The sequence below is a fragment of the Onychostoma macrolepis genome, chromosome 04, assembly GCF_012432095.1.
Source record: "Onychostoma macrolepis isolate SWU-2019 chromosome 04, ASM1243209v1, whole genome shotgun sequence".
Classification (NCBI taxonomy): Eukaryota; Metazoa; Chordata; class Actinopteri; order Cypriniformes; family Cyprinidae; genus Onychostoma; species Onychostoma macrolepis.
Window position 1 is genome coordinate 15,874,455 of NC_081158.1, and position 25,150 is coordinate 15,899,604.

General features: G+C 37.1%; 3 protein-coding genes across 3 annotated transcripts in view; 2 read left to right on the forward strand and 1 right to left on the reverse strand.

Moving 5' to 3' along the window:
- The first annotated feature begins 1,881 nt into the window (after positions 1 to 1,881).
- Positions 1,882 to 9,491, forward strand: alg12 (ALG12 alpha-1,6-mannosyltransferase). Its single transcript, XM_058773302.1, has 9 exons — positions 1,882 to 2,085; positions 2,407 to 2,539; positions 2,636 to 2,809; positions 3,062 to 3,256; positions 3,429 to 3,532; positions 4,242 to 4,465; positions 8,845 to 9,014; positions 9,098 to 9,173; positions 9,259 to 9,491. Exons 1-9 carry the CDS (start codon positions 1,924 to 1,926, stop codon positions 9,482 to 9,484), a joined length of 1,464 nt encoding a protein of 487 aa, XP_058629285.1. The 5' UTR covers positions 1,882 to 1,923; the 3' UTR covers positions 9,485 to 9,491.
- A 1,667-nt stretch (positions 9,492 to 11,158) lies between these two features.
- zbed4 (zinc finger, BED-type containing 4) lies at positions 11,159 to 17,594 on the reverse strand. The gene is made up of 2 exons (XM_058773301.1): positions 17,135 to 17,594; positions 11,159 to 15,129 (listed from the first exon to the last, which is right to left on the reverse strand). Exon 2 carries the CDS (start codon positions 14,931 to 14,933, stop codon positions 11,166 to 11,168), a length of 3,768 nt encoding a protein of 1,255 aa, XP_058629284.1. The 5' UTR covers positions 14,934 to 15,129; positions 17,135 to 17,594; the 3' UTR covers positions 11,159 to 11,165.
- A 622-nt stretch (positions 17,595 to 18,216) lies between these two features.
- Positions 18,217 to 25,150, forward strand: part of brd1a (bromodomain containing 1a) — a 35,110-nt gene continuing 28,176 nt past the window's right edge. Inside the window, 9 exon segments of the mRNA XM_058773311.1 lie at positions 18,217 to 18,586; positions 19,164 to 19,476; positions 19,478 to 20,527; positions 20,632 to 20,788; positions 21,752 to 21,883; positions 21,978 to 22,106; positions 22,664 to 22,976; positions 23,365 to 23,607; positions 24,336 to 24,794. Of these exon segments, the coding sequence (XP_058629294.1) occupies positions 19,181 to 19,476; positions 19,478 to 20,527; positions 20,632 to 20,788; positions 21,752 to 21,883; positions 21,978 to 22,106; positions 22,664 to 22,976; positions 23,365 to 23,607; positions 24,336 to 24,794 (2,779 nt within the window). The 5' untranslated portion in view covers positions 18,217 to 18,586; positions 19,164 to 19,180.

Here is a 25,150-nt window from a genome sequence, read left to right on the forward strand (position 1 = left end):
GTGAAGGTCAGATGAGAAATGTATTGATCTGGAAGTATGATGAGCACAAGTGATGCTGCCATACCAGAAAACAATAAATTAATACTGTGCACTATTTATTTTATTTTATTTATTTATTTATTTTTTCCAAGTTTGATTCTGATTTTTGACAGATTTTCACTTTTTTAACTGCTAGTAGGGAATCATCAGATTACATTAACTTTAACTTTAACTTTAATGATATCCATGTAAAACATGAGCAAAGCTGACACTTTTCAACACTGAACTGATTTCAACTGAATAATGACAGTTTACTATTGTCTTTTTTAGAGCTGCTTTACAGCAAAATTGAATTTTGTTTGCACCACTGAATCATTTTTTCCCCTTGTTTGCCACTGTACAGCTGCTTTGAAGCAATCTGTATTGTATAAAGTGCTATGTAAAAAAGGTGATTTGACTTGACTTGCCTGTCATAGGGGTAGCATAAATTATATAAAATGAGGAATAAAGGATTGAGGAGTGCATATGTCAGAGGATGAGTGTGTGGGTAGTATTTGGGCATTATTAAAATATTGTGGTAGATATGAAGGGGAAAACAGTTCATGCATCTAAGACCTGAAACAATGAAAGTATTTAGTGGCTAGCCAGGTAAGACTGAGCTCAGTTCGACCCCCCTGTATTTTCTGCATACCTCAATCAGTTTGTGGCAACAGTTTTGGCACTCCACAAACTGTTGCATCAAAGTCGCAAGTATTCAGATTTGTTGTTCACTGGAATTACTGGAATATCTAAACCTGTGTCCACAAACAATTTGGGTCATTTCAAACCTAATAAGACTTGAAAACAATCAAAATAGAGGATGTGCTTGTTAATGCTATCAGAAAGCCAAGCCAATAGCCTCGCCAATTCAGGGAATTGAAAAATTGTGCATAAAAAAAAAATAAAAAAATAAATAAATAAAAAAGATTAGCAAGCAGCAGTCATTGGGGTCCAAGCACCAATGGCTAATACAAATGGTCAAACAATTGCCAAATGTAAAGTATTTTGCAAAGGCAACAATTTTCAATGAAACAGTCACAGAAACACATGCTATACATGCTAAAAGACAGAAATATGAATTTGTGTGTCTTTGTCTATTTACTACGTTTATTCATGTTCTCCTGCATGTTGAATCATTCAGATGGGGAAAAGATTAGATGTTGAAAGATTTCTTATCCTCTGGCTTCCTCTGTTGGACAACATTAGCATTACAGCCTTCATTACAGTAGTGGCTGCATTTTGTGCGCATACACCTTTTATTTTTTTTTATTTTTTTTTATCGCAACAGCGGCCGGGACACTTTTACCTTTAATGTGCGAGGCAAAAAACAAACTGGTGTACAAAAAACAGTCCGTTCTGCAGTTTTATACTGCAAACTGGTATTTTGTTATCATGTTACTTGAATTTATTTTCATAATCATAAACGCATTCTGGCTGTGCCGTCTAATACGTTTCGCACATTCACAGAAAATAGCGTACTTCTGCGTTGCAAAATAAGGTGGACAGGCTAGGCACATGAACAGAATCACCCATCACCATATCACAATCATCCATTCATAATAGTCCCGAGAATGGGAGTCGTTTTTTTTTTTTAATCCAATTAAATTGAATAATAAATGTAATGCATCAAAATAATATTTAAACTGAAATTCTGAAATTTAAATAGAGTTTTGACGCTTAGATGCAATTTAGATTTGTTAAGAGTGTCTTGAGATGATTCCTCGAAAAAGTATTACACCATAAGTATTTAGGCACACCATACCGGATAAATCACCGAACACTTTCGTGGCGCCAAGCACCGCCCATGTCTTGGTTGAGCTTCTGTCAATTTCCATTCTACCCATTTCTTTCTTTAGCTTGGACTTTTGCGCATGCGCTGTGGCAGCACTATTAGTACAGCGCGCTATGATGGCTCGAAAGGAAGCTGCAAATGAGCGTCCTCTCTTAGTTTGTATCATCTGTATCGTATTTATACATTTGTTTATCTGTCCTTACACCAAAGTTGAGGAAAGTTTTAACTTACAAGCAATTCATGATGTTCTGTATCACAGATTTGATTTTGAAAAGGTAAGCGCTCATATCTCAAAAACGCTTATTATTATTTTTAAATCGTGTTTAACCTTAAAACTGCGCATTTAATTATTTAAATTATAACGTGTTCTCTTTGTTAATCATGTGTTTTATTGCGTTAAACCTAAGCTTGTGATCTTTGATTAAATTTGCTAAGAGTGCTGCAGCTGTGACGTCAAAACCCGGAAAAGAGACCCATGGTGAATTAAAAACTGCTGCAGCACTCTGTTGTAGTGCTATGGTGCTTTAGTGTTGTATAGCATTGAAACGACTAGATTTACATGAAGACTTAACTCCTTGTTATTACTGTTTCTCAAGTATGACCATCATGAGTTTCCTGGTGTGGTTCCACGTACATTTCTTGGACCCCTGTTCATATCAGCACTCAGTGCACCAATGACTTGTGTGCTTGCCCTCTTTCAAACACCAAAGTTTTACACTCAGATCCTCGGTATGTCTGAGATCACAACCTGTAACTTTAGGCCTACATTAAACTAATTTTATTTGTTTCAGTTTCATCTGCTTTATGTTCTTTTTTGTTCCACAGTGAGAGGAGTTCTTGGACTATGTGTGATTCTGTCACTATGGCAGATGCAAAGAGAGGTCCGGAGGCAGTTTGGGTCAATGGTGGCCAGTCTGTTTTGCTTTATCTGCATCACACAGTTCCATCTGATGTTTTACAGTACCAGAACCCTCCCAAATGTGTTTGCTTTGCCTTTAGGTACAGACTATATAAAGTACAAAGTATACACTGACATTTCTTATCTCGAGTTTGACCAGTATTTTGGAGCAATAAATCAGCCGTTTTGTTATTTTGGCTTAGAAAACTAAGCTAAAGTAACGTGACTTGCTTTAAGAATCATATTTATGAAAATGTCAGTGTGTAATGGCATCCTGTTCTAGTAATACATTATTTTGTCAAACTTAAATTTTAGCATTAAACAGTTTTTCCAAATTGTGTTTTATTGAATAGTTTTGCTGGCATTCACATCTTGGTTGGGCCAGAGACACGGTGCCTTCATTTGGCTCTCTGCTTTGGCCATTATTGTGTTTCGCTCTGAATTGTGTCTCTTCTTTGGCCTGATGTTGTTGATGTCACTCCTGAGCAGGAAACTCCATTTTCTACAGTTGCTTTACCACGCCATACCTGCAGGTGTTTTATCTTTGGGTCAGTGATGCACAAGTGCTTGTTTTCTGTATTTTATCTTAGTATTTTGTTAGCATATACCGTAATTGTCTAAAGCTAAATGTAGACGTTTCCATTAGTTCATATGTTTTGCTTCTCATCATGCACAGACAAAGACCTTCACAGACTGAAGTGTGTTTGCTGTCTTTTGTAGGTCTCACTGTCATGGTTGACACAGTTTTCTGGAATAAGCTGCTCTGGCCTGAGGGTCAGGTACTATGGTACAACACTGTCTTGAATAAAAGCTCCAACTGGGGAATATCCTTTTGCAAAATTCTTTTAAAATGCTTATAGTTTAGTCAATATAAAATATTCTGTAAATGTCTCTCATGACAATCCAAGCCCTTATGACGTCTGTGGAGCACAAAAGGAGGAACTGGTTGTAAAAGTAGTCAAAAGGACTACTAGTCCATAGGACTAACAGGTTTGTGAGGATTGTGTATTTGTGTGGGATAACATAAGTAATGGAAAGGGTGGAGAAAGCTGCTTATTGCATTTACATGCTAGTTAATAAAACGGTTAACAGTGCATATAAACACAAATGCCATTTTCTTGTCTTGAGCAACTTTCTTGCAATAAAAGGTTTTGTTTTGTGCATTGTAAACTATTACTCAGTGTTTTGGGCTCAGTGGCTCTCAAGCTAATAGCTAAGGCTTTAACAGCTGAATGTGGAAGAAAAACTTCTATTCTGCTTCTGCATTCTTTTTGATGCTTAAAACAATGATCACATGAGTAAAAGTGACCAGTAAACTGTTGTGTTCCAAAGAAGAAAGAGAGCTACAGATTTTAAGCAACATGAGATTGAGTAAATAAGGACAGGTTATTTTTTTTTTTTTTTTTTAAACTTTGGGCCAAGTAAACCTTTAAAAACAATGGTAATGCATTACTGTTATCATAAAAATGCATTCTTGCATGATTCTGTCTCCTGTCAAAATATTATCTTTCCTTGACTTCTTTCGTGCCTCAGACTTCCCCTTTTCTGTGGTACTTCTACTCTGCTCTCCCTCGAGCTCTTGGCAGCACAGTACTATTTATTCCACTCGGCCTGTTGGATAGACGAACAAGAAAACCGCTCATCGTAACTGTAGGCTTCATTCTGCTGTACTCCTTTCTGCCCCACAAGGAGCTCCGTTTCATCATCTACACCTTCCCTGTGTTAAACATGATTGCTGCCTGCGGCTGTTCCTTTATGTAAGTTGAACATATTTTGATAGTAATTATTTGATAGTTATACTGAATTTTCTTGCATGAAACCCATTTTAACACTACTTCCAAAATGTGGTGTATTTCAGAGTGAAACAAAATAGTGAATGAGATAAATGTATGATAAGATTTTATTTTATCCATTTGAAAATTTTGATTGTAAAATAAAAATATGGGTGCACCTGAATAGGTCCAGACTGAATGAGAGTTTGCTAAAGTTAAACTTAAGTAACTAGTTGTTAGCATTTTATAGCCTACTTGGCCTAAGTGACATGAGAGCAAAAGGAAATAAATGTAAAAAGAAAGGTACAGCTACAACAGTATTATGTCCCTAAGTAGCAAGCCATGCACAACATGAATAAGGACAAAATACATATGATTTTTAAATAGATGAGGGAGGGACATGATCACAAACCAAAACTTGCCTGGAAAGCCTCATACTTGACATGAAGATGTCCTGTCAGCTGAAAATGTAAGAACACTGGACATTTAGTTTATTTTTTGATTAAAAAAAAAATAATAAAAAAAAGATTACAGGGGTCATGAACTGCATTGTTTTTATTTTTTCAATAATATTTCCAGAGATGTACTCAGGGTGGTTTACTGCTTTTATGCATTAGTGAATCCAGCCAGTGACAAAATTTTCAAATACACACAGTTCCTGTAAGCTGCATGAAAATCATCTGTTAAATATATTGTGATTATTTTATATATAGAAAGCAATCAAAGTTCATTCTCTTTATAATCACAGGACCAGCGCAAGTCTATCAGTAATACGATTTCTGCAATTTTCACCAAAACTCTCATTATAATCAATGACACAGTGTACACCACTTAACAAATCACTTATTACATAGTGTTTTTACTGTGTTAGTACCATAGCAACAAATGGGATAAACAAATCTGATGTGAAAATAGATCTTGGAGTGTAAATGCAGACTGATAGACTTGACTTGCTACTTGTTCTGTATAATGGGTTTCTTTGTTCTTCATTTTATTACTAACATTTCACTTGACCTTTTAACTTAATAGAAACATATATTTGAAGGCTACATGCTGTTTTAATGTATCATTCTTAACTATTATTCTGTCTTAATATTTTAATAGTTTTTTTAAATAGAACATTATTAAACTAGCATAAAACATTATTAAACTTAATTAAAAATATTGATTTAAAATTGAATTGAAGTCACAATAAAATGGAAGTAGTGATAGAGCTTTTGTTTTTATATTGTGATGTACATCTGAGTGTAACAGATTATTGAAAAAGAAATACTTTTGGGTGGGGACTTAATTCTATGCATCAGTTGTTGATTGGAATTTTAAATATACCCATTGCACTCAAAAGTGGAGGAAAATGAACATCAGTTTGCAGGTGCGGGTTTGAACGGATTAAATGTTTGGAGAAATCCTGCATACGTTATTATATATTTTTTTAAACATTGCATGGTTTGTAACATTTTTAAAGTAAAAGAATCTGAAATACATGACCCTAATTTCGGAAATACATGAACCTCGTTTTGTATGGACATAAAGTATTGGTCAGTCTTTCAGTAAATTTCAGTAAATGATGGGCAGTTTACTCCTAGTTATGCTGGCTAACTTTTACTTGATATTATAGATAAGGCGATTCATTTTGCTCTTATTGGTCCTGCACTCCTTATTTAGATTATTGCCATACACTTTAGTATCAGATTGGTCTATCAGAATAATACAATGTCTCGCAAAATGAGTTGTTCATACAGTGTGTGCAGAATTATTAGGCAAGTTGATATTCTGGTCATATTTTTTTTCCAAGAACATTTTACCAATTCCAAACCACATCAATCTTAGTAACTACTATCAATTTTGTATTTAATCATTTATAAGTGATATATAATTGCCCATGAAGGCTGAAAGTTAAAAACTCCTTATTTCAGGTGTGCAGAATTATTAGGCAGGTTTTCTTTTACAGATAAAATGAGCCAAAAATGAGATTGAACTCAAGAATAAAAGTAAAACAATCATTAAATGCCCATAAGAAGGATGCAATACTAATGCAATAATAGAATTAGCAAAGTTAAGGCATGACCATTGGGCAGCGAAATGCTCATTGGGTCAGCAAGGTCAGAAAAAACAGGTGGAGAAGAAAAGACACGTTAACTGCAAAAGAATTAGGAATTAATGTCAAGAATTAGGTGAGAAACCATCAGGAACCATTTAGTCTCCAGCACCATCATTTTACAGAACTGCAACCTTCCTGGAGTTTCCAGAAGTGGGTGAAAAAATATTTTAAATGACTCTCACTTAATAAGAATAACATGCTGAAGTGTTGTGAAATACATGAAGACTGATTTTTTTTATAGGCTTTATGGACAGATAAGTTAAGAGTGACTCTTGAAGGACCAGCATCACATCCTCTTGTGCCACAGTTTGAAAAATTTATCTTCCAGAATCTGGCAGTAAGTTTTAGGAGCTCATTTTTAATCAATCCTGCAAGACAGACTTTTCAGGATAGGAGATTATCTAAAATGAGCTCCCAAAACTTACTGCCAGATTCTGGAAGATAAATTCTTCAAACAGCGGTACAAGAGGATGTGATGCTGGTCCTTCAAGAGTCACTCTTAACTTATCTGTCCATAAAGCCTATAAAAAAAATCAGTCTTCATGTATTTCACAACACTTCAGCATGTTATTCTTATTAAGTGAGGGCCATTTTAAAGAATTTTTTACCCAAGCAAAGTCTCTGAGAACCTGATACCTTGTAATTCTGGAGACTCCAGGAAGGTTGCAGTTCTGGAAAATGGTGGTGCTGGAGACTAAATGGTTCCTGATGGTTTCTCACCTAATTCTTAATTCTTTTGCAGTTAACGTGTCTTTTCCTCTCCACCTGTTTTTTCTGACCTTGCTGACCCAATGAGCATTTCGCTGCCCAATGGTCATGCCTTAACTTTGCTAATTCTATTATTGCATTAGTATTGCATCCTTCTTATGGGCATTTAATAATTGTTTTACTTTTATTCTTGAGTTCAATCTCATTTTTGGCTCATTTTATCTGTAAAAGAAAACCTGCCTAATAATTCTGCACACCTGAAATAAGGAGTTTTTAACTTTCAGCCTTCATGGGCAATTATATATCACTTATAAATGATTAAATACAAAATTGATAGTAGTTACTAAGATTGATGTGGTTTGGAATTGGTAAAATGTTCTTGGAAAAAAAAATATGACCAGAATATCAACTTGCCTAATAATTCTGCACACACTGTATATGATGTTTTTCCTTAAGGGCTTTATATTTTTAGACTAGTTGACTACAAAATTTAGTTTGAAGAGGACATAGAATGCCCATTTTCCACAAGCTGGTATGATACTTTAGGGTCTTCATGAAATGTCTGTAACATACTTTGGTTAAAATTCCTCGATCGTTGTGTAAAACAACACCCTTTTTACCTTGTCAAAAACAGCTCTGTTCACAGCGACGTATTTCGGTGCATGTCTCTTTAAATGATAATGAGCTACTGCTCACCCTACCCCTCTGTTCCATGGGGCGTGTTAACACAAGACACATTAATATATCTGTATATGGCTCTGAGGTGGACTCATTCGAATAGGTAGCTATCTAAAAAAAATAAATACATAAAATAAATAAATACAAAAATTACTTGAAATAATTAAAAATATTAAATCTTGTTTTGTGTTCTGCAGAAGAAAGTCAGTTTTGGAATAATGAGGATGAATACATGATGTTTAGTTGTCTGTACTTTTCATGGTTTATTGCTTCATTAAATTATTTTATGTTATGTGTAGGATTGCCAAATGACTCGATAAACATTAATGCTATAAAACTATGCATTTCTCATATATTACCACCCTATTAATAATACAAGGAAATTTTTCATAGAAAAGCTAAATATGTGGTAAAGAATAGCTAGAATGTTGTATTGCAGAACATAGCACTTAAATGTTTAAAAGATTTATGGAAAAAAAAAAATAATAGAGAAAGAAAGTAATTTTAAAAGACAAGAGAGATGATTTAAGTCTGGTCCGTGGCCTTAAAACGGTTGCTCGGGAAGGCAGAACTCCGGGAGTGGAAGAGGATATATCCAAGAGCAGAGAATACCGAAAAGAGACCAAAGCTTTAGTTGCAGTCTTATTTTTTCCTTCCTTGTCCATGTGGCTAAAACCTAATCGTATACATTTAAACAGACCAATCAGCAAATTAAAGCTGTACTAAATGTTCAAATTTGCATACTGTACCCTCTGTTTTGGTATGTGACAGGTGGTTTTAACAGGAAAACAATGTCTTTGTTAATTTTTCATCCCTACACTATTTCATGTTAACAGATATTTTTGGATTGTTTTACTTTTCTTCTGTTTTGTTACAGTTTGAAGAATTACCACAAGTCATGGATGTATAAAATTGGCTCCATAGCTATGGTAGGGCATTTGATGCTTAATGGAGTATACACAAGTATTTCTCTTTACATTTCCCATCACAACTACCCAGGAGGGAAAGCAATGCAGGAGCTACATAGAATAATTCCAGTAACAGCAGGTATATTGATTTTAATCGCTTGTTTAGTATTGAATTATTGAAAAATGAAAGCAATCTGATTAAGTTGCATACTTCTCGCACAGATGTGTCATTACACATCGACGTACTTGCTGCACAGACGGGAGTCTCACGTTTTCTGGAGCTAAATAGTAACTGGAGGTCTGTGACCAATCAAGTATCAAAGACAAAGCTATACATGTGCAATATTGGTGATTTGTCTGAATGTTTTTCTTTAATTTCCTAGATATGACAAGAAGGAGAATTTGACCCCTGAAGATGCAGTTATGAAAACATATTCACACCTGTTAATGGAAGCAAATGCAACTAAGATATTGCTGCTCAAAGACTCTCACAAACCTTTGGTCTTCTTCTCAGGATACCAAAACCTCATATATGAGATGTTGCAATTTCCACCTATCAAAATCAAGCTAAACAACAAGCTAGTGCTGCTAGAAAAGACACTCAAATAATGAACCCAGATAGTGAAAGCCTGAACTGAAATTGTTACAATAATAGTTGAATAAAATATTCCATATGCAAAGACAGAGACAAATTAATGTTTACAGAGGTGGTTCTCTGAATTCTTTTGATGGTCTTGTTTTATTGAGAGGGGAGACGTCCTGAGTTAAGGTGTTTGAATAGCATGGTCATTTCCTTGCTGCTTCCTTTTGTAAACAATGTAAACATGCTATTATTATGTATGCTTTGCATGAGTGATAACAGTGGTTTCAGACTTTCAAGTCATCATTTATATCGTTCCAAACCTGTATGACTTTCTTTTGCAGAATACAAAACAAAATATTTTTAAGCTGGTAACCAAACTGTTTTGTTGAGCTTTGACTTCCATTGAATGGACAAAAATTATGTTGTTCCACAGAAAAATTTAAGTCATACAATTGCGGAATCAAATAAGGGTTATGTCAAAGATTATACCATCCCTTCAATTGTATGTATAAAAAACTCAATCCAACCATTTTTCCAAACAGCTTGTGCTATGTAGGGTCATCTAAAACATCTTTGGCTGAAGGCAGAGGAACACCCTGGACAGATGGCCTATCCATTACATCCTTTTTTTTCTTCCCAGAATTGCAATCAGTACACTAAAGTTCAGCAAAGCATCAAATACAGTCCTTGTATAACTATGTCCTCTGTATACAACTAGCCGTATTAATACCAAAACCTCATTTCCCACATTTTCTCAGTTTGGAATAGATTTAGCAAAACAATCCAGATTTGGAAAATATACAATGCATAAGGTGACAATAATTAAAGACATTCACAAAACCAAGACCTGAAACATTAGATTTAAAAGCAACATGGTTTCAAAGTGTAAAGTTTTATTTACAAATTAGCACATAAAAAGAAGAAAAAAAACCTAATTGTTCCAGTCTCAATTATTCCTCTGTCAAATTATATTTTCGAAATTTATAAAATGTACAGTACATTTCCTTAATGTCCCATAATTTAACCCTTTAGAAAAAAGAAAAAAAAATACATTTGTGCTTGACAAATTTTCAAAAAAAGATTTTAACCTGAAAGTACAGCATTATGTACATTTTAACAGATACAAACAAAACAATCATCAGCAAAATAAAAAATAACCCTAATTCTAACAGTACCATGAACCACAAAAATCACAGAATTAAATAAAATACATTTAAAACATCTCTCAGTCACAGCATTTATTTTGGGCCATGTATTTATATAAAAACAGTATTCAGCATGTAGTCAATTTTATAAAATCATTTAAATCAGAAGACTATGACTTGCTTTGCACATCAGTTAATATTTACAGCATGTTGACCTGAAGTAGTTTGTATAAGGCACAAGGAGAGAGAAGACAAAGATAAAATAAATTTTATAAAAGGAATCAAAGTACAGCAACAAACAATAACTACCCCTATAGCTAACCCTCCCTCCCTGAAAACACTTTTCACCAGGAATAAGACTCCAGTTATCAAGTGTACTTAACAGTAGTACTCAAGCAATCTTTTATTCAATTAAATATCATCCAAATGCTCTGTGTATTGAAGAATATGAACCTCAGTAAAATTGTTTAGTTAGGCCTTCTCAGAAAAGTTACTTGAGTGGTCCTAGGTTGAGGTTCATCAGAATCTAAGAAACAGCCTTGCAAATATAAATACGCAATCATCAGTACTGAAAATATATCAAAGGAAGGTTGACCTTTAAAAAAAGAAGTCCTTCAAGATTTTCTAGCGATGGCCGGGACTGATTCAGGGCACAGTTGACACTTGATGTGCTAAAAAGTGTGTCTGCTGGTACAATGCTGGGTGGACAACCCACATAGCGTACAGCTACTTTGGCAAGTTCAGGCCACAGTAACTTCTTTAGGTTCCAATAATCCAGAGGATCACAACTCTGGTCAAGAATGTCTTCCTCCAAATACTCCAGCACTGCAAGCTCCAATGATTTTGGTCTCTCCTCCTGCTTGATTTTCTGTCTAATGTCATCCATAAGAGCCCAGAGGTTTTCTTTGTTTGAGGCCAAGCTGTTTGATGGAGCTGGTATTTCACTGCATCCGTTTGACAGTGGTGGTTTAGTCTCCACAGAGTTAGATGCAGACACCTCAAGCTCTTGTATGAGGTCATGTTTACACTGCTCTGCTTCTTCCTCAGTAAAAAGGGAGGTCTTATACCTCGGGTCCAACATGGTTGCCCATATGTATCTGGGGTCATGAAGTGTAGGGGACATTTTAGTCACCATTGCTTCCTTTAAAGACTTGAGCATATTGTCAATACCCATGGTCTCATCAAAAAGCATATCTATTTTTCGGTTGAGTATGTGAATGAGTGGAATGACTTGACCTAGTGTTGCTGTGCGATTGCTCATCTCCCTGCAGGCTACCTCGAAAGGCTTAAGAGCATTGCAGACTGACTGCATGACTTCCCACTGGTCACAGCTTATCAGTTCCCTGAAATTGCACTCTATTGACATCTCATCAATGGCTTTCTTTTGCTCTACTAATCGCTCAAGCATAAAATATGATGTTTTCCACTTAGAGGGAACATCCTGAACCAGCTGGTTTTCAGGTAACTGATAAGTTTTTTGAAGCTCTGCCAACTTCTCCTTTGCTTTAGCAGAACGATGCACTCTCTCACAGATTTTCCGAGCAATACTAAGCAAGTTCTGAACCATCCTCTGGCTTTTTATGGCTTCATTAACAATGAGGTCTATGCTATGAACAAAACACTGCATGGTGGTGTGATCACTGCTCTCTAGTATGCTTCCAATAGTTTGATTATCTGTTACAGTAAATCCAATTTTAAGGCCTGAGGAACCAATCCAGGTGTCCCAAAGATATTCAAGCTGCTTCTGTATGTTCAGCACATTGTAGTCACAGTCAATTGAAGAAACACCTAGGAGGGCTGAGCAGTGGAAATCTTGCCCCTGAGGCAGAACTTGAGACTCAAATGTTACCCAGTGGGCTGTAAGAATCAAGTACTCTTGAGTTTGGCTGCTTACCCAAACACTTGTCGTGAAATGAATGATTCCACCTTCGGCCTCCTTGAGGTGGGTCAGAACTACTTCTTTCACGCTTCCATACATTTCTGGGATTGCAGTGCTGGTAAAGTAGGATGAGGAAGGTAGAGAATACTGTGGCTGGAGGTATTCCAGTAGTCGGTTCAGGCCAACATTTTCCACTACAGTTGATGGCTGAAGATCCAGTGCAAGCATTTCAGCAATGAGTTTGGTGATTTTTTTGGCAGCAGGGTGGCATTCACTGAACTTCTCTGCATTCTCCTCATAAGTAGAAATGTCCATGAGCTCCTGCTTAACTTGAATTTCAGCAGATGACACATCACCTGAGATATTACTATTATTTTCAAGCACATGCCCATGAAATCTTTGCATGTGCCTAAATAAGCAACTAGTGCCTAAATTGGTTGTCTTTTTGCCTCTGCTAATTGTGCGGCTACAGTGCAAACAGACCACCTTTGTTGGGTCCGCAGAGGAAATAGAAAAGTGATTCCATAGCTTTGAAGTCTTTTTGCTGAAAACAGGTAGGGTGTGGTGTTTGTTCTCAGCAGCAGGGCTGTCCGTTGCATTTGTTGTCATGTCGTCCTCTGCAGCAGGAGTACAACGGGGAGACTGAGGTGAGGAAACTTTGTCATTTGTGCTTTTTTGGGTTTTGAGAACATCAGGATGCCGTCGCATCAAATGTCTCATTAAACAGCTTGTGCCAAAGTCCCCTCGTTTACCACGGCTTATAACACAGGGACAATACCGACACAAAGCTTTGAGTTGGTCAACAGGAGAGACAATGAAATGATGCCATACTTCTGATTTCACCCGTTTCATTATTTTTTTGTTTTGTTGAAAAACTGAGCTCTGATCTTGGGATATGCTGTGCCCCTCACTGTGTTCCTCTGGCGAGGATGACGGAGGTATATTTTCCCCTTTCAATCTAAAAGATGCATCAATTGAGGACTCTTGTCCAGACTGATATGTAGCATCATTTGCCTCATCCTCAAGAATCATGTGCTCACTGTCATCATTGGGCACTTCGTCTGATATGGCATCAGAGCGATGTGAGGTACAGAGGAATTCCTTTTTGACCTCTGTGGAGTCTTGTGTACGTGAGAGCAATGTTGGTGGAGTGGTGTAAGGCGGAGGAATGCTTGAGCCCTGCCCATTTTCTTCAATGACTATGTCTCGATGGGCCCGCCACATGTGGCGAATAAGGCAGCTCGTCCCCAAGTCTTTCCCATTTTTGCCACGACTGAATTCATTCATGCAGTGAATACACACTGCTTTCGAGCTGTCAGCAGGGGATAAATAAAAGTGTTTCCACACTGCCGAGCGCCGCCGGGAACTTGAGCTCTTAGGGGCTGATCCAGGGCATTCACTTCCCAAGTCTGTGGCATCATCATTATGGTTGTTTAAGGAATGTGGGGATGGAACCACACTAGAGTCACTCTTGACGCTCTTTTCTGCTTTTGGTTTGACCTTTTGTAAAGAGTCTTTGGACACTATGTCTGTGGCCTCAGATAGAATGGAGGACAGTGGAGTATGGTTGTCTGTAGGGGGTTTGATGCTTACAGACAAGTCTCCATTGTTTGGTGATATATTGGGAGGTATTAAAGATGAGTTATTGGACAAATTATTTAATGAGTCACTGTCTTGCAGAAGAACAGTGGGGTGAGCCCTTCGCACATGCCTCATTAAACAACTAGTACTGAGATCTTTCTCATTTTTACCCCGGCTGAACTCTTTCATACAGTACATACAGATTGCTTTGGTACTATCACGTGGTGATATGAAAAAATGGTTCCAAGCAGGGGATTTTTTTCTAGGGTTAAGGGGACTTCTTATGGATGATAGAAGGCTTTGTGTGACAGCATCCATTGCAACATCATACAGAGTACTTGAGTACCCACTGAACAAGCTACCATAATCATCATCATCATAACCTCTGGTGGCAAAGGGGCCAATGGCCCCATCAAATGATAACTTTTCATCATCCTGAGCGATTTCACCCGTTTCATTTGGTTCTGCTTTGATACATACACTTGTTTCAATTTCTGAATTATTTATTTCAATGTTCTGGCTCTTATTTGAAATAGTTGGAGATGTTTGAGAGTCATGCTTTTCACAACTTTCTGCTGTTGAATCCTCTGTTGAAAGCCCATCGACCTCAGAAGATCCATCTTCCTCTGTGCCCTCAAATGACAAAGACACCAAAGAGGAATCTTTTGCCAGTGTCTCAGAGGGACAAGTGTGGGGTTCTTCTTCAAATACCTCTTGAGGAGTAATTCTGTATGATTTAAACACATAACCATCTTTCCCTTCTATTTTTAAACAGGTTCCTTTGGCCTCTATTCTCTTGTTATCTTTGGAGCCATTATGCTCGTGGCTTATATCCTCAGTCTTCTGTGAGAGGCCGTCCTCTCCGTCCATTATCGCAGAAAGAATTTCTGCAGGGAAAGAAAACCTTCTCTATTCAAAGCAGCTTTTTAAGTGTTCAAGTGTCATGGGTGTGGCTCTTTCTTCCATCCAGATGTTTACTTTAACATGTTATATCTGGGCCCAGATGCAACAGATATGTTGACCTCCATTTAGGATAGTGTAAATCGCTTGTGTTCATTTGTAGAACCTGAATAATTAGATGGGAGATAGAATAACAATAAAATAATTAAAAATACAATTGACAGTTTAAAGGACTCAGAAAGTTCATAGCAATTGGATGCGTGATTAAAAATGTTATATACACATTGACAAAAAATGTATTAAACATAACTCAGAGCAGTACAAGATCTTTTTACAAGACATTATTTTAAACACATTATTGTTAGTTATTAGTAATGAAATTATTATTGTATTTTATCTGTTTGAATCAGTCTGACGATTTAAATGAATGATATCTCTGACCTGAACTGCAAGTCATCATTACTTTCAGAGATGTCTTGAGAAGTAGTTTTGTGTATTTAAGGTTTGTGAAACTCACTGACTGGTTGTGTGGAACTCACTCTCTGCTAAGCCTTGCTGTCACATATTTATACCAATCACTGTCAAACGGTCATCAAAAAGGTGTTCCATGGAGAACTATCAAAATGTAAACCAGAACAACTTTTTGTTGGCCACAATTTTTTTGTTAGCAACAAATTGCTGGATATTTCACTGGTTAGATATTGGAAAATTATATTATTATTATTATTGTATTAGGAATAACACTGGTTCTGTTCTCTCTTTTCAGCTTGGTAAGTATCTCCAGTGAAAATAACCATATAGGCTTTACAGCCAAAACAGACAGTTAGTCAGTTATCAGCATAACATAAAAAATAATTATCTTATTTAGGGCCGGTATTACTATTGGTGCATATACATTTGGGATCAGTAGCTATGATCAATCAAACATGAATATTATGATAATACAACCCATTCATTCATGTGAACATGATAATAATACTTTAAAATGAACGGGAAACCTGTCCAACATTGAAATAATTATATAACCTGCATAAGACTGCTATGGATGCTTACAGATCAGTAATGATTTTGTTCACTTTGAAGCCTTCCGAATGCGTTGTGCCTGCAAAAGTGCTGTATATGTATAAATATTCTGAGTGACATCTTTAATCTGGACCTGTAACTACACAGAGATATTAGAAAGCTATACTGTGATATCCACACATACTTAATTTCTTGAATTGCAACAGTGTTTATTGACCCAATAGGTATATTTTCCTCTATATAAAATATTATTATTTGAATCCTTGGTGTTTTCCCCCCCGAAATACCTCCATATTTAACAAAATCATACAGCCCTTTCCTGGTTTTCACCTGTTCATAACGGAACATAGCGATAATGATAAACAAAACGTCAGTTGTTGTCATCAAGGACAATCTGGCCTATTACAGCAATTAATAGCAAAAACAAAATATACATTATAGGTGTCAAACTATGCTAAAATATTTCAGTGGAATTTGTTTTATTTGGTGTAAAGAGTAACGTTATATTAAATAACGTTTACATTTTCTGTCAGTTGTCACGATATAAAGGCATAAATTAAAAAGAAAATCAAAAATATACATTGAGCAACCTACTATGATAACTATGACCGTATGCTGTTGTATGTTCCATGTAGTTAGAATAAAATTATGTACAATTTATCTGAGGTGTTTCTAGTAAGGAAGTTGGGGTGCTGCTTGAGGTACATGTCTCAACACACGCTCTTGCGACCTCACGAGATGTAGGCGCTAGCTAGAGCGACACATGCTAGCGGCTAGTGCATTAGCTCGCAGACAAAACAACAGGAAAACACTTCACGCTTCTCTCCTGCCATATGGACATGAAACTCTAGTTACTTGTGTGTGTTTTCTTATTATTTAATTTGTAAATACGACTGCTTGGGGATTTAAAATGCCTACGTGGAATCGTTTAATCACGTAGAAAAGAGCGTATTTGACTTAGTGACAACTCAATTGTGTAGTTACGTTAGGCCACACAGGACATAACCTGATGAGGCAGAACCGGATCCTGGTCGCGCAAAACAGGGAAGCTCGTCGAACTAGCCGGGTCACTGGATCTAAACCAAAATCATGCATGCGTCTTCCCGAGACAATGTAAACACTCGAGTAAAGACATAAGTATAGCTTACCTTTGTGTCCTGAGGTTTACTTAAGTGAGTTTCGGCTGTGAAATGGTTAAATAAAGCGCACGGTTGATCCAGTGTTGTAATTGAGTTGGTTGCTTTGTCTCCTGTGCCGTAAACAGTGCGCTGTAGTAGCGCCACACGGCGTCAGACGGAAGAAACATAGCTCTATGGCGTCACAGAAGCTTTCGATATAGTGGGTGGGGTTAATAAAACAAAACTACAGTAATTTATATCCCATATGCGATAAGAGGTCATAAGCATGTAAATAAAATTACGAAGCAACTGATTCTATACTTTGCATACTTATGCATAGACGCTCAAACCACAGATAACAAATAGCGAGGGTTTACTAAAGAAAACACACGGGGTTTCTTGACCCCAGGGTCTCTCTCAGGGGCAGTCAGGCACCAGAAGGGGTGGGGCAAAACACACAGGCCCTTTGATGTTAAAATGTGTTTTTAGGTCAATTTAAAACGTGGCATTTTTCTGGATTTTCGCCGTTTATGAGATACTATATAGCCTATTGTCCTCAACCTGCTTTCTGTTTGTATTTGCTGTTTGCAAATTAAATGTGTTCGTAGAGGTTCATACAACAATGTAATTGAGATTTTGAATTGAGGGTGGATTTTTTTTTTTTTTAATTGTTGTACTTAGAATCATTAAGCTGAAACAATTAAAATGCATAACAAAATCATGCCAGTATTATAAATAAATAATATAAATTGTACAAATAGAGAACATGAATAGTATAAAATAAAATTTCATGAGAAGAAAAATGTATATATAAACACATTTTTTTCTTCTCATGAAAATTTCTTTCCAAAGAATCTATTTCACAAAACATGCGTGATTTAATTTTATACTATTCATGTTCTGTATTTGTACAATTTATATTACTTATTTGTAATACTGGCATGATTTTGTTATCAGGTACATTAAAACATTTTCCTTTTGGAAATATCACGGTCACAATGAAATGATATAACCTGCGTCCCAATGTGCATACTATCCATCCTAAATTCTATGTGATATTAGTAATTTTATACTAGATAGGCAGATAGGGTGGATAGTATGCACATTGGGACGCAGGGATAGTCTAGCTGTGTGACCCTATGAGCGCGCTGGGTACGTCATGACGCCATGCGTTGCGGGTGGGACGTCTAGTCGTAGTGAACCATCCGCATTGTTGTTGGTTGCAGGCGAAGAATCGTATACTCGCTCGTTGCCGGAAAGGAAACGACGCTGTTTTTGAATGGCAATCGAACCAAGCGTTTTCGTAGTGATTATTAGTTCATAATTATAGTCCTGGCGGCCGCTGTGGTTAAGCGTTTGCAGCATTCCAGATTTATCCATGCAGATTTAAATTGGTGGTCCTTGGATGAGAACATTGTGTACGGAATAACTGCAGGCCACCTCGTCAGAAAGCTGCTCCTTTCTTTATTCAGCAGATCAGAGGTAAATTGATCGATTATAATCATTTTGCGATTTGCAGGGGCGATTTGCACCTGTTTTATAATGCATGGGAATATAAAGAGATAAGATTTGAATGTGCATCTTCATAGTGTCTCAAAACATAGCGAACTGCCTACATGGACAGTATTTTAGGGTACCCCCCAAACGCTGCCGTGATGTTGAAAAATGTTTCGATTCGAATGTTTGGGATGCACATAAAATGGCCAAAATGTTTTGAATTGTACGTCCGAATGTCTCTGATCTCGCTTGTGATGCCCGAAAATGCGTCTACTGCTATAGTAATCAATGCTATCTTGTAGTAACCTAATAATACCTTAGTAAAACTGAAGTTGAAGTAGAAATACCCTGGGCGTTAGTGCCGTTGTATACATCAGTACCAAAGTAACATACATCATTGTACCATGGTAACAGTACTTTTGAATAACTTCCTCCACTGTGACATGGATTATTTAGATTCAGTCATGTAAATCTGCATGACTTAATTTTTGTGGGATGCATCTACATCTAATTCGGATGCACTGTTGTATCAGGAATAACACTGGTTCTGTTCTCTTTTCAGCTTTGTAAGGATCCCCAATGAAAAGAAAATCTCCACCTCACAAAGTATTTTCCCCTCAGCGGCTACCTTCCCCAATCAAACTTTCCTCAAACCGTGAGACGCTGACTTACGCCCAGGCCCAGAGGATGGTCGAACTAGAAGTTAATGGCCGGTTGCACCGGATCAGCATCTTTGACCAGCTCTACATCATCACGGATGAGGATCCCATTGCACAGGAAATTATGGAGTGTACCAGCAATAAGGAGAATGCTGAAAAACACCAGCAGGTCTTGGTACGTTCTGCACGCCTCAGAAACAACCAGCAGAAAAAGAGCTGCTGTCTCCGCACAAAATGCTTTAGTGCAAGGCAGCACTCTTCCCGAACCCAAATTCCGCACAGTGGATTACAATCTCCCAGCAATCCCACGCAGACCTTCTACATACTACAAGTATGAGGAGAAAACTTCAGAAGAGCTGAATGAGGAGGTGGAATATGATATGGACGAAGAGGACTATGCCTGGCTTGAGCTGGTTAATGAGAAAAGAAAGAATGAAGGTCTTAAGCTAGTTTCCCCTAATGCCTTTGAGTTCCTTCTTGACCGTTTTGAAAAAGAATCATTTTTAGAGAGTCAGGGCCAACAGAGTCTACAGTCCTTAATCGATGAAGATGCTGTTTGCTGCATATGCATGGATGGAGATTGCATGGACAGCAATGCCATTCTGTTCTGCGACATGTGCAATCTAGCTGTTCATCAGGATTGTTATGGTGTTCCATATATTCCAGAGGGACAGTGGCTTTGCCGACATTGTCTACAGTCCCCAACACAACCCGCTAACTGCATCCTCTGCCCTAACAAGGGAGGAGCGGTCAAAAAGACAGAAGATGACCAGTGGGGTCATGTTGTTTGTGCTTTATGGGTTCCCGAGGTTGGGTTTTCCAACACAGTCTTCATTGAGCCTATTGATGGTGTTTCAAATATTCCGCCAGCTCGATGGAAGCTTACCTGCTACCTCTGTAAAGAAAAAGGTGTTGGGGCTTGTATCCAGTGCCACAAAGCGAACTGCTATACTGCTTTTCATGTCAGCTGTGCACAGAAGGCTGGTCTCTTTATGAAGATGGAGCCTATTAAAGAGTTGACTGATTCAGGTGTACCCACTTTCTCAGTGAAAAAGACTGCCTACTGTGGGGCCCACACCCCAAATGGCTCCATTAAAAGACCGCTTACAATTTATAATGAAACTAAGACAAATTACAGACTTTGTCAGTCAGTGGACAAAAAGAGCAGCAGGACAAGATTAAAAAAACAGAAGAGACTTAAAAACAATGAGGTGGAATTTGTAGGCCCAGTTCCAAATGCATCTGTACCCAGTTTTTCACCTGAAAGGTTTGTTCGAATCTTTGATTTTACAAAAGCTGGTGGTGAGGTGCCATTTCAGTGCAAATATCAAGACTTTTCATTTCATTGTATACTGTCATATTCTCTTACAGGTTAAACACGATCCTCAATCAAGTTTCTTTACAGAAAAAGAAGGCATTTGGTGAACTTGTCTTGAATTATTGGATGCTTAAAAGACTTTCAAGAAATGGAGTGCCACTCAACAGACGCCTCCAAACTAGCCTACATTCCCAGAAAAACACACAGCCGGTAAGTACAGTCAAACCAAAATTTATTCAGACACCTTCAACATTTCTCACATTATCACAGTTTATTTGCTATAGTTTAATGGTAATAAAATATGACAAAAACTCAGAGTTAAACTGTCAAAACGAATCTTGATAATGTCAGATAACTTGATAAACAAATTCATCTTGATGATATCAGATTGTAATCCATTACATAGAAAGGTATGTAATGGATTACAATCAACCAAAAATTATTCAGCTGTTAAATTTAAGTACACAATTAGATAATGCCAATTTAGTTCAACCAATAACCAAGCAATGCTTACTTTTGTTCAGTCTGTGGTGTAAAAAGGTCACATTAGCAATTAAAGAAAAAACACTTAAGCCAAACATGGTCAGGTCAAAGTGTCTGAATAATTTTTGGTCCCAAATTTTAATCAGTTTTACTGGTAGTCCACTGTATGAAGAATTTTTGGGTATAATATGTCAGAGTTTACTTTATTTTGCTATCCTCACTTTGCACCAACTAGTAAAAAAAAAAAAAATATATATATATATATATATATATATATATATGAATAATTTTTGGTTTGACTGTATATCCTTAAGGAATAATTCACACAAAAATGAAAATTTGCTAAAAATGTACTCACCCTCAGGCAAAGTAGACAGATGAGTTTGCTTCTTCATCTAAACAAATTTGGAAACATTTAGTGTTACATCACTTGGGCTCTCATTCTGATGGCACCCATGCACTACAGAGGATTCACTGGTGAGCAAGTCACGTAATGCTCAATTTCTCAAAATCTGTTCCAATAAAGAAACCAAGTCATCTATATTTTGGATGGTCTGAGGGGGAGTAAATTTTCAGCAAATATTCATTTTTAGGTGATATATTTCTTCAAGCAGTACTTACACATGGCCATGCATGCTTTTACATTTTAATAACATAGTTTGCTTGAATTTGAAAACATTGTAATGACAGAAACAGACAGAAGAGGAAACTGAAGCATTGAAGGAGCAGCTGAAGGAGTGGCAACGGTTGAGACATGACCTTGAGCGAGCAAGACTCCTGCTAGAGCTGATAAGGAAGAGAGAGAAACTCAAGAAAGAAGAGGTATGAGAACAATATGTTTTTGTAACAGTAACATTTGCTAATGTTAATTGTTTGCATATTTGTGTTCTTGATGACTCTTGTGGTTATGTTGCAGATTATGCTTCAGCAGACATTAATGGAGGGCCAACTCACTCCTTTCACAGTCCTTCTGAGGACTGTGCTGGATCAGTTACAGGAGAAAGACCAAGCACACATTTTTGCAGAGCCTGTTAGCATTAAAGAGGTTTGTCTGCATTTTCTTGAACTTTGACTTTAAAAAATGTCATAAGCACAGTGTCTTTGTGAAGTATGAGATTTAAACATCCAGTGTCAGAACAAAAACATAGAACACAGAACAAGCACACTTTTCAAGGAAAAGTTTTGCTTATAGAATTTTTAAAGCAAAATCAGGGTGCACAATATACACTACCATTAAAAAGTTTAATCAGTAAGATTTTTTTTAAAATAAGCTTTTCTCTTTTTGTTTTGAACTTTACTCTTATTCATCAAAGAATCCTGAAAAAAGTATCACATGTTCAAAAAAACAAAAATAAACTGTTATAAACTGTTAAAATAACTGTTTCCAACACTTATAATAAATCAAGCATATTAGAACGATTTCTGGAATTTGGAAACACATAAAAAAATCTTACTGTGTTTGTCACAATGATGTCATTATTGACTTTGAAGGTTTTTCAAAATACAACAACGTTTTTAATATTTATTATTTTTTGTGAAGAGGCTTCAGAGTCTGTGTCAATCAGAATCACTGATTCATCCTCTTTTGTGTGTTCCTCACAGGTGCCTGACTATATGGATCACATCTTGCACCCTATGGATTTTTCCACCATGAGGAAATGCATTGATGCACAAGGCTACAAAAATCTGGATGAATTTGAAGCTGACTTCAATCTCATTATTGAAAACTGCATGAAGTACAATGGCAAGGATACATTCTTCTACAGGGCAGCTGTTAGATTAAGAGACCAGGGTGGAGCTGTGCTAAGGAAAACTCGCAGAGATGTTCAGAGAATCGGCTTTGATTTTGAAACTGGCATGCACCTGCTTGAACCACCTAAGATCGAGCCATCTGCACCTTTCTCCTGGGAAGATGGTAAATACACAAAATCCTAGGGTAATTCCTTGTGGACATAAAGCAAACTACACTCAGTGCACCCCCTGTGATAGTATGAGATCATTGGATATGTGTAAACCAAAATGAAAATCACACATGCATACCCACTGTTTTTCTTTCATGTGTTCTTCAAAATATAGCTAAACAAATGTACTTATGTCTTTTTGTCTAACCAATGATGTTTCTTGTCAAATGTCACCATGCGACATACTTCTCAGTTTAGTGCTTCCTTGAAACTAAGAATCACTAATAGAATCAGTAAATCTGAAGAGTTATGTCAGATCAGAATGATCACTTTTTTTTTTGCATTTCCCATCCCTACATTTTAACAAATCAATCCAAAATGGTTGCCTTTTTACTCTTTCAGTGGACCGCTTATTGGTTCCAGCCAATCGAGAGCACATGTCATTGGAAGAACAGCTGAGGGAGCTACTGGAAAAGTTGGATCTGACTACAGCAATGAAATCCAGCCCATCACGGAGCAGAAGACTAAAGCTGCTTAAGAAAATAATTAGTGATGTGAGGATGGAGCTGAGTTTGAAGAAGGCTTTTCCTGCAGTTGAACTGGAGAATGCTGCAGAAGAAGAAGCTGGCAATATCCTTCAAAAAGGTTTGCTTGAAAAGTGTTGGTGTAAATGTTTTTCAAATAATAACCAGCTCAACATCCTTGTGGGTATCACATGTCAACATGTCAAATCCTTGTGGATATCACTTTGACATAAAAAGTTCAAGTCCCTAAATTTGACACTAAATGTGGCACTAAACAGGTCAAAAACGTTTCCCCAAATCATTCAGCCTTAAAAGGATGGTTTACACTATTTTTGTTTAAAAAAAGTCATTTTTCAGCTCTTTTAAATTTTCTTATTTTTTCTTATAAAAATGCACTCCCCTACAATATCACACAAATCATTTAATTATTTCCAAATATTCAGGTCATTCAAGCTATTCATGTCATCTGGTGAAATATTGTTTTTTCCAATATTGTGCAGCCATATGTAACACTCTTTGGAACATCTTTGGAACCTTGCTGTATTGATGTAGCAACCACGTAGTAAAACACTAGTAACCACCAAGAATGTGAGTGATCAGGGCTGAAACTAAACTTTGCATGACAGTGGCCCTCCTGGAGCAGGTTTGAAAAACCCTGCCTTTGCAACTGCATGACATTGCACTGTAAACACACACTAGCAACTTGATGGCATTCTCCTGGCAACCACCCACAATACTTATCACATTTTCTGAGAAAATGTAAATAATCTAGTTTGTTGTCACTGAATTTAATCTGTCACACACTGTTTTTCGTACAATATTTGACAGTATTTCCTTGTTTCATGGCAGGTGATAAATCTGTCCCACCTAAGCTAGAGCCATCTGTTTCTGTGCCGCCCTTCATTAATGCGGGATGTCACTCTGAGCCACCCAAACTGAAACTCATTGAACCCAGTCCCGACAAAAACCGGCACCACCAGGATGGCATTTCCCAGCCACTCAATGGACACTCCCATCTGCAGTTAGAGGACAGCGATGTCAGTGTATTAGCTACATCAACTCTGGCCAAGCCATCAAGCCCAGTAAACCGACGGACGTCTGTGCTTTTCCGCAAATCAAAAAGCACAAGCCCTCATAAGCCCATAAGAGGTGGTGAAACTCCAAAGAGCAGTACTCGGCTAGGCACAAAAACATTCTTGTCAGTCGTCATACCACGCCTAGAGACATTGCTTCACTCTAGGAAGAGACCACGGAGTACCAGTAGAGACAGTGTTGAGGACGAATCGCCCATCAAACGCCTGGACTCAGGTAGAAACTGCAGGAAAACAAACAATAAGGGCAAGACCGATACAGTATGACTGATATAAATGCACATTAATAATAAATGCACTTTTTTTTGATAGGCCAAAGTGTATTTAAGGCGTTTTAGAATCAGGTCACTAGAATTGCATCATGGGAAAGTGTAATATCAGGTGATTTCCTGGGACAAAAAGTGGTCTTGCGTGTCAGTAATAGACATGTGCTGTGTGATTTGTCATATAAACAACCTGTCTGCTATTAAAGTCTCACAAAGCTAAGTAGTTCAAGTAAGCACAGTAATAACCACCACTACTGTGCTTACTTGAACTACTTAACTTTGTGAGTTTCTTCATTCATTTCAACAC

What these genes read in the sequence shown, in the direction of transcription:
- alg12 (XM_058773302.1), top strand. Translation starts at nt 1,924, where the DNA reads ATGATGGCTCGAAAGGAAGCTGCAAATGAGCGTCCTCTCTTAGTTTGT. An exon ending in GTTTTACACTCAGATCCTCG is followed by an intron (nt 2,540 to 2,635) that starts GTATGTCTGAGA and finishes TTTGTTCCACAG; the next exon opens with TGAGAGGAGTTCTTGGACTA. An exon ending in TGCAGGTGTTTTATCTTTGG is followed by an intron (nt 3,257 to 3,428) that starts GTCAGTGATGCA and finishes TGTCTTTTGTAG; the next exon opens with GTCTCACTGTCATGGTTGAC.
- zbed4 (XM_058773301.1), bottom strand. Translation starts at nt 14,933, where the DNA reads ATGGACGGAGAGGACGGCCTCTCACAGAAGACTGAGGATATAAGCCAC.